The sequence below is a fragment of the Crotalus tigris genome, unplaced genomic scaffold (assembly GCF_016545835.1).
Source record: "Crotalus tigris isolate CLP2741 ecotype Arizona unplaced genomic scaffold, ASM1654583v1 scf7180000018829.1913635, whole genome shotgun sequence".
NCBI lineage: Eukaryota > Metazoa > Chordata > Lepidosauria > Squamata > Viperidae > Crotalus > Crotalus tigris.
Window position 1 is genome coordinate 259762 of NW_024097219.1, and position 8675 is coordinate 268436.

General features: G+C 40.4%; 1 protein-coding gene across 1 annotated transcript; it reads left to right on the forward strand.

The window, feature by feature from the left end:
* Positions 1-1279: 1279 nt before the first annotated feature.
* ARL10 (ADP ribosylation factor like GTPase 10) lies at positions 1280-8491 on the forward strand. The gene is made up of 4 exons (XM_039356699.1): positions 1280-1748; positions 5639-5810; positions 6402-6577; positions 6945-8491. Exons 1-4 carry the CDS (start codon positions 1551-1553, stop codon positions 7137-7139), a joined length of 741 nt encoding a protein of 246 aa, XP_039212633.1. The 5' UTR covers positions 1280-1550; the 3' UTR covers positions 7140-8491.
* Positions 8492-8675: the final 184 nt, after the last annotated feature.

Consider the following 8675-nt stretch of genomic DNA (forward strand, 5'->3'; position numbering starts at 1 on the left):
TTTCTAGAGCGGAGGGGGGGAGTGCGGCGTGGCGGGGGTGGTGAAGCTTCATCGAGTTGGATGAGACTAGAGGGAAATCTGAGCCGCTGGGGTGGAGATTAAGGCATCGGGCCAGAAACCAAGAAATAGGGAGTGCTAATCCTGCTTGAGGCACAAAGCCAAGCGGGTGATCTTAGGTCATTCATTTCTTCTCAATCCTAGGAAGGATACAATGACAAATCATTTTCGAAAATTTGCCAAGAAAAATGCAGGGATTGAGTCGCCGGGAGAGTCAAGCTGACTCGAAGACAATAGAATAAAAAGGGAGAGGGAACTAATAATAAAACGTGCTTGCTATGAAATAAGGGGTAGTGTAACTAGTTTTTCTTTAATTTCCTTTCCTGCCTTTCCTTCTGGAGCTCAAGCTCCTCCCCCACGCATGTAATATCCCTTTGTTCTTGGGTTTGTGTAATTGCAGTGAATTTCATACCTTTATACAGCATATTTAGGGCATGTCGTTACTCAGCCAACGTAACAAAAGTGCATAGTGTCATTGAACGTTGAAAGCAGATTAGAATAGAAAAATGGGACGACAGAGAATGAGATGGCTGGATGGAGTCACTGAAGCAGTAGGCGTGAACTTAAATGGACTCCAGAAGATGATAGAGGACAGGAAGGCCTGGAGGAACGTTGTCCATGGGGTTGCGATGGGTCGGACACGACTTCGCAACTAACAACAAAAGTGTGTTCAGAACTGCAATCCTGAATCCAAATGTCAATAGACTTAAAGCACACCTGACATGTAGAATTAGGAGACAGGGGAAGCAATAAAGTTTGCTACCAAGGCTGAGATTGAAACAAGTAGATAAGGTATTAGATCAGGAGGGAATGTACACTTTTACATGCAAATACCCCCCCCCCAGTGACATTTCTAAGCAGGGTGGAGAAACATTCCTCCCTGCAATCTTTTGGAATTCCAGCCATAAAGAAAAATGATCCAGTATTTAACTAGGGATAAAGCTAGGGATAGAAGCAGAAAACAGAAAGTGTATACACACTGACAGTGGGAAAAACATAGTTCCTGATTGTCCTATCAAAATATGTATATGCAGGACAATTTTTGCTTCAATCTAGTGTCCTTCCCCAGTGTTGTTACCATCGTTTAAATAAGCACGGACACGTTGCTTTGAAGTTATCATCCAACAGGTGAAGGGCGTCACCTTGAAGGCACTTCCTAAGAACTGTGAAGCTCTTAGCGGCAATTGCGCAGAGGGAGCCCGCCGCCTTTAGCTTGATGAGTGACGTCACGATACTCAGCCCACAGCTTGCTGCTGCGGTTGCTGTTGCCGTTGCCACCGGCCGGGAAATTCTCCCGCTGCTGCTTAGATTAAGGGAGAGCGGTCGGTCACCAGGATCTCCTGTCGGAGACTTCCTAAGAGACGAGCCGCTGAGCTCAGTTGCGCCGGAGGACGCGTGGCCGAGTAAAGAAGAGGACCGGCTAAACCGAGCAGTAAGGCGGAGAAGCTTTTGGCCGAGCGGAGATCGCTGGAGGCCGGTTCCCTGGCCCTCCCATGGCTGCTGCTGTTGCCGCTTTCCGACACCTGAGCCTGGCGCTGGGCGCAGCGGTAGCAGCCCTCGGTTCTCTCCTTTTCATTGCATGGAAAGTCTACTTCCGAGACGCTGATGACAGCTGCGTCGGCTGGAGAAGTCGCTGGGAGCGGCAACTGGAAGCGGAGCTACGAGCCTGCAACGCACGAAAGGAAGCGGAGGTAAGGGAGCCTGGCTCTTCCGCAGCCCTGGAGCAAATGTTTCTCTTCAGAGAAGAACTGGTGGCTGCGTCCGCCTCTGACTTGGAGATGGGGCTGCGATTTGGGAAAAGCATTTAGCCGGTTTTCAGGAAACGAGATTGCTGCTATTATGTTCACCCATGACAAGCTTAGAACTTGGTGGTTTGGGCGTACAGTTCAATACCTTTTTATGGGGCCAAAGGAAGACCTTGAGAAGCAGTGTGCTCTAGTGGTTAAAGGCAGCATGCTAAAAACTGGGAAACCATGTCTTCTGCTCCTGCTTTACACGCAAGATCAGCGGGTGTCTTTGAGTTTCTTAACATTCCCTCTCAGACACAGGAAGAAGTCATTGACATGTTTCTGAGAAATCTGTAGGGACTTCTCCAGGTATTTTTGAAAAAAGTCACCAAATCGGAGTGAGGGAGTGGACTGGGGCTTATAAATTCATCCCTATAAAGATGAAATTATAGAGGTAATGGACAAATTAATCCTTCACTAATGAGAGCCTAGAAATTCAACTGCTAATCTGATAAAATTGCATAATTTGTTCTTAAGATATCTTATCAGGCTGGAATGCTGTCAGTACAATATTTATTGAAAGGCCAATAACAAGGATCAGGAAATAACAGATAAGTTGTCCCAGTTAAGAAGAGCAAAACATCATAAAAGGTAGTAGAATTATAAACACCAGAAGAAATAAACATGCTGAGAGGAATTAAAGTGACTTCTTTAAAAGAAAGTCCTGCATCATTTTTTGGGAAACTTGTAAAATAATAAGTAGAGAATATTTTTGGATCCAACCTTTCCTATCTAGAAAAACTTCTTCACTAAGTTTCTGAGAAGACTTACAGTAGAACTACACAGACATGCATAGAGAAAGAGAAACAAAAATTCAAACAAGTTACTTTAAGCCCAATAACTGTGTGTAGGATTGCAAGCTTTAGTCTTAATTTCCATGGTGGCACCATAGAAATATATGGAAGGAAAGGCAAAAGAATTGTGATTAATTGCTTGGATGTTAAGCTGTTGAGGACTAACCTCCCCTTTGCTGATTTTGCCCTTCTAATGCTGCATTCCAGGATCACCCTTAAATGCTGAGTTTTGGGAAAGTTAGACAAAGGAAGCCATACACACAATTCATTATGCTATCAGAAAAATGTAAGAATTGCTACTGGGTTGGAGAGGTTTAAAAAGAGGATTAGATTGAAATAAACGAAGGCTAAACTTCAATTACCTCATGTAACCACTTTCAATATTGTTTCCTAGTGAAGATGAACAGGAGGCTGGTACTTCTCCACACTGTCCTCTTTTGTGGGTTTCTTACGCTTGCTAAGCCTCTAGATGATTTGTCCAACTCCTGGACAAAATAAGCTTTTGATCAATTCCATTGGGCCTCTGCTTACATTTGATTTATTCAGTTTGTGTAGCCACCCATTTCAAACCATTTTGGTGGTGGCAGCTTATGAAAGTAGTACAAGAAGAAAAAGAACTTTTTGTACAAAGGATTTTGCAAAGTGAGCAGATTTACAGAGTTGAAAACAAGGGCCTAAAATTGGGTGAAGATGAAAAGAGGCAGACTTCCTCAGTTGACTTCTTCATTCTGTTCATGCGTAGATAATCAAAATCCTCATAATGCCACCGTTTCTCTAATTGTTATAAAACATTCCTTAGGATGCAGTGCTAATGAAAGTATGCCTCTTCCCTTAAGTTCCTGAGCTTTGATCCACATGGCATGTTGATACAAATTATTTCCTGAATAAATGTCCAATTGATTCTAATGGCTATTGCTGACTACAGTGATCCATGTCTCAATCATTTGTAGTTTGGTATACATAGAACTGCTCCTGAAACACTTTTCACTCATAAAAAATATGTGGAAGGTAAGTTGCTTGTTGGTTTTGTTTTACTTTACTCATGTGTTACTTTACAGTTGATTTTGTTTTGGTTTCACTCATACTACTCCAGTCTTTGTTTTCACTGACATAATTCAAGGAGTTAGTACTTATCCTTACAGGGTTAGAAAAAGAATCTGAAGGACTGCTATCCTCTGTGTATGAGTTTACCCATAATTTGTAATAATTTAGGAAAATTTTAATGAATTCTTCCACCAAGAAAAGCAATACTGAATGGAATTTCTATGTAGAAAGGTTGTGTTGGATGCTTCCCTGTTATGTTTGACAAAGGTTATCCCTTTATTATCTATAAGATTTATAAATTGCTTTATTCCATTGAGTTTTAATTAGAGTACAGAAAATGCAGTTAATAAAACGCTCTTCCATCTCACATTTTCACTTTCATCTTTTATGCTAACTCCATTTGATTAAGTTACCAAAGGTCTTTAATCTCCAGTCTTGTATGAAATAAAAGACAACTTCCTACACTTCTGGTGAAGGAGACATATTCCAGAGAAGGGTAGATATGACTGAGAATGCCTCTCTAGGTTCTCTGCTATCCTAATTTTTCATGGAAGAGGACCTTGGATTACGCAGGCAGAATGAATGGAGAGATGCAGTCTCAGTTTTCAGGCTCTAAACCCTTTAGGGCTTTATGGTTGATAACCAATCCTTGAATTGCACTTGGGGAGAAACCAATAGCCAACACATCTTCTGTATCGGTGGTTTAATTCAATTATTTTTTTATAACAACCCACTCAGATTCTGGGCAGCTTACAAAATCCAGAAAATAATAAAATCAATTAAACACACATACCCAAGCAACCTAGATGAAAACATTCAGAATGATACCCTATACAAGGCCCCCACAAATACACTAGTAAACATATTAACCCCAGGCTTGGGAACAGAACCAGATTTTAAGAGCTTTCCAGAAGGTCAGAAAAGTGAGTACCCTTCATGTCTGGGTGGGGTATTCTAAAGGGAAGCAGCAACAGAGAAGATGCACTTCCTCAGTTCTATAAGACGGCAACATTTAATAGTGACAAAGATAATTGAGGTGACAGGTAGTCCTCAATTTAAAATCATTTATTTAGTGACCATTCGAAGTTCAACAGCACTGAAAAAAGTGCTTTATGACCGTTTTTCACACTTAGGACCATTGCAGCATCCCCATGATCACATGATCAAAATTCAGATATTGGGCAACTGGCACGTATTTATGATGGTTGCAGTATTTCTGGGTTATGCGATCACCTTTCATGACCTTCTGACAAGAAAAGTCAATGGGGTAATCAAATTCACTTAACAGCCATGTGACTAACTTAACAACTGCAGCGATTCACTTAAGAACCGCAATAAGATGGTAAAATGGGGCAAAATTCTCTTTTAACAACTGTCTTGCTTAGCAATAGAAATTTTGGACTCAATCGTGGTTGTGAATCTAGGATTATCTGTATTTAATCCACTCATGCATGGCTTTTGAAGACCTATGGCCCATTTTTCCACATAAAGTCACTGATTCTTTATTGGCCTCAAGTTATTTAATTCCATCGCCACTTCCAAATCTTTCATAATCACACGAGGTACCAGTAGTCCAAGAAACTAGTAATAAGAGCTTTGGAGCAATTACTTTCATGTATTACTCATAGGTGTGATTTATGATCCTTTCTTTCAGGATTGGTGTCCTAAATTAATCCACCCTCAGTCTCCAAAATTGGACAAGGCTGTCATTATTTTTCCCTAAAGCTGTCAAGAATGAGTGACCAATTTGCTAAATTTATAGATCAGCTATGCTCTTGACAAGCAGGACTATTCTAAATACTACCCACAACTTAATTGTTTCCTTCTTGTTTTACTTATTGTCTCATTTGAATATTTGAATACAGCCATTTTTTCAGTTATGAGCCAGGATTACAAGGATTGCCATTATTTTAAAACAATAACTGCTTGAACTGACCTGAACTCTTTTTCTCATAGCAGCCACATTATTGTGAATACCAAATTTTGGTTCTCGGTTTGGATGGGGCTGGAAAAAGCACCATTCTTCACTATGTATGTAGTCCAGAAGCCAAGAAGCATATAGCACCTACTCAAGGCTTCAGCTCAGTGCAGCTGCAGGCCAGTGGGCTCCAGATGGACCTTCTAGAAGGTAAGCCCTGTTTGGAAATAGGGCACAATCTGCAACACACTGCATGTCCGGCACGTGTGCAGGAAAGATGGGTCTGGAACTTCTTCTATGATAGCAATCACTGGCTTTGTTCAGAGAAACCACACTTAACTTCTAACTATACCATAAACTAAGCCTCAAAAAGCCTAACTGAGGTTAATAATATCCAAACAACCAACTTCTTTAAAACTGATCTATGTTAACATCGGTTTCTATCTAACGTATATTGAAGTAAGGGAAAACTGTCTTGAAACCCTTCTCCTGAATTGAATTTATGTCTTCTGTGCTGGGAATCTCTTTATGTCTATGACTTGTCCATTTTTGTATCTTTCAGCCTGAACAATGCATGAGAGATGAATAGATATTTTGATGCAATGGAGAAAAATCTCCCTCTTATTTAAATCCACATCTGCATTCCAGTCATGGGAAAGATGCTCGTGATATGCTGTAAAGAAATAATTTCTCATGATTTGTTCCTCAGTGTGGGCACTGCAATTAAGCACATCTGGAGGGCATCACAATTAGAAAGAATGCTAATTCTTGTATTTGTATTTTTGCTCTTTGTTTTACTAGTTGGTGGGAGCCAGAATCTACGCTTCTACTGGAACCAATATCTGAGCAAAGCCCACATTTTGGTGTTTGTTGTAGACTCTGCAGATGGCTCACGCCTTCATGTTGCTCGGCAGGAGCTCCACTGCCTGCTAGCTGAGGACCCTCAGCTGCCTTTGATAGTCTTAGCCAACAAACAGGTGAGTCCCTTGCTATCTTTCACATGCTACATTCTAAAATTGTAGCTTGATATAAATGGACTTGTGATGGAAGAGCAGCTTGTGATGCGAGAGTGACTCTGTGAGAGTCCTTTGACTCACACCATTAGTTTTCCTAGATTACCATTCTGTACTTCCAAAATCTCTTAAAGTTTGCAAGAATGCAACCAAACTGTAACAGTAATTACCAATAACACAATTTCTTACTAATTTTGAGAAGTGAAAAAAGAAACATCAGCATATATTAAGCTTAATCCTCAGGCAAATGCAGAAAAATACAAAACTGTGGCATAGCTCTTACAGGAAAGGCCTAAGGTGTTTAAAATGACTGATTGTGTATCTATTCTAGGACAAGAGTGATGCCCTGAGTGTGGCAGAATTGCGAGAGGAGCTGGCCTTGCACAACCTGGATAGTCAGAGGACATTCTTTCTCTTGCCCACAAGTGCAACTTATGCTGGTCTGACCACTGCGAACAGTGTTCTTCACTTGAAGCACCTGCTGGTCAACATTCTTGCCCATTCAAGTAAGATGGACTCTCTGTGACTGTGCCTCTCAGCAATAACTTTTTCCACATGGTCAGGAAGCCTTTCTTCTTAAAAGCCTACCTAGGCATTTACCAAATGCACTTGGAGAAGGAATTCCACTTACCAATATAGCCTTGGAGATAACTCCTATTGTTTTGGATAAGACGGAAGGAAAACAAAGGCAAAATACATTGTTTGAGTGGGGCATAAATCAATCTCAGAGACTAGCTACTGAAAGGAGCTGCTGCTCTTTTCACAAACCTAAAGAACTATAATACCAATATTTGCATTAAGACTTTGCATTCTTCTTTACTGGATCTACTAGTTGACTTTACAATCAGCAGGAAAAGATAATTCAATGACTTTATATAGCGACAACTAAGAAAGTCATTTTATAGGCTCTTTGCCTATGAAATGACTTTGTTATTTCAAAAGCTAGGGGTTAGTCTTGGCCCATAAAGGGTTACTTCATCCTGACTGCAGCTAAGGGAGAGTAGTATGTACTGAAATTGGTGGCTTGTCTAGGTTTGAGGGATCCTTGATGGAATATCTTTTATTTCTGGTTAAGCAGGTTGGAACAGTTGTGCCTTGAACTTATGCCAAAGCTACTTCAGTCACTGACTCTGCTATCTTCTTATTTATTAGTTGATTCTTAAGTAACCTCCACAAGGTCTAAGAGAACTGGAAAGTTTGGGTTAGATCACGAAGAGATGCACAAAACTAACATCCTCCAAACTAGCTGAGCTCAACTGTCAATTTCCCATGTTGGCTAGGAAGTCTGAGATGCAGACCAACACATGCAGGTGTCCCTGATAATGGCAAAGTTGTTCAGCAGTAAGATACTTGAGTATTCCTATTTGATCTCAACCCCTCAGGGGCTCTTAAAAGTTTTTATTTCTGCTCCATTATACAAAGTATTATCAATACAAAAGCTATTGTGAGCTAGTAATTGCTGATACAAACTACAGGTAGGCCACATCATATGGGCTACCAATAACATTCTCTTAAATTTCTAATGAAGAAAAAACAGCCATTTGCCTCACCTCTGCATTAAAGCATAATTCTACATGTGCAGGAAACCAATCCCATCTTCAGGCAATTTGTCTCTATAGCTCTAATGATGTTACAAATAGAAATGATGCTGTTTCTTAAATAGGAAAATGATGCATATACTCTCTAATGCTCCCTCTTCAGGATTTTTGTTTGGATTAAGCTTCTTTTGTACAACTTACATTTTAACCATCCCCCTCCTTTATTTATCCTATCACGGAATATAGGAAACCTGAATAATACATCTTAGCCATATATGCAATAGGCGATTGCTAACAAATGCTTTGTATTTTTTATCAATAAAATTTGTGTTGTAAGATATGACTCTGCTCTTCACTACTTGAGGAATCCTGCGTACAATTATCAGGATACAATTATTGCCAATGACCATTTTCATCAGATATTACTTGGGATTAGACAGCTTTTTAGTCCTTCGGGAGTTTCAGCAGAGAATTCAGAAGCTTCATCAACTGCAAATTCCTGTGGTAGCTGCATGACAATGTAT

What these genes read in the sequence shown, in the direction of transcription:
- ARL10 (XM_039356699.1), top strand. Translation starts at nt 1,551, where the DNA reads ATGGCTGCTGCTGTTGCCGCTTTCCGACACCTGAGCCTGGCGCTGGGC. An exon ending in ACGCACGAAAGGAAGCGGAG is followed by an intron (nt 1,749 to 5,638) that starts GTAAGGGAGCCT and finishes TTTTTCTCATAG; the next exon opens with CAGCCACATTATTGTGAATA. An exon ending in TAGTCTTAGCCAACAAACAG is followed by an intron (nt 6,578 to 6,944) that starts GTGAGTCCCTTG and finishes TATCTATTCTAG; the next exon opens with GACAAGAGTGATGCCCTGAG.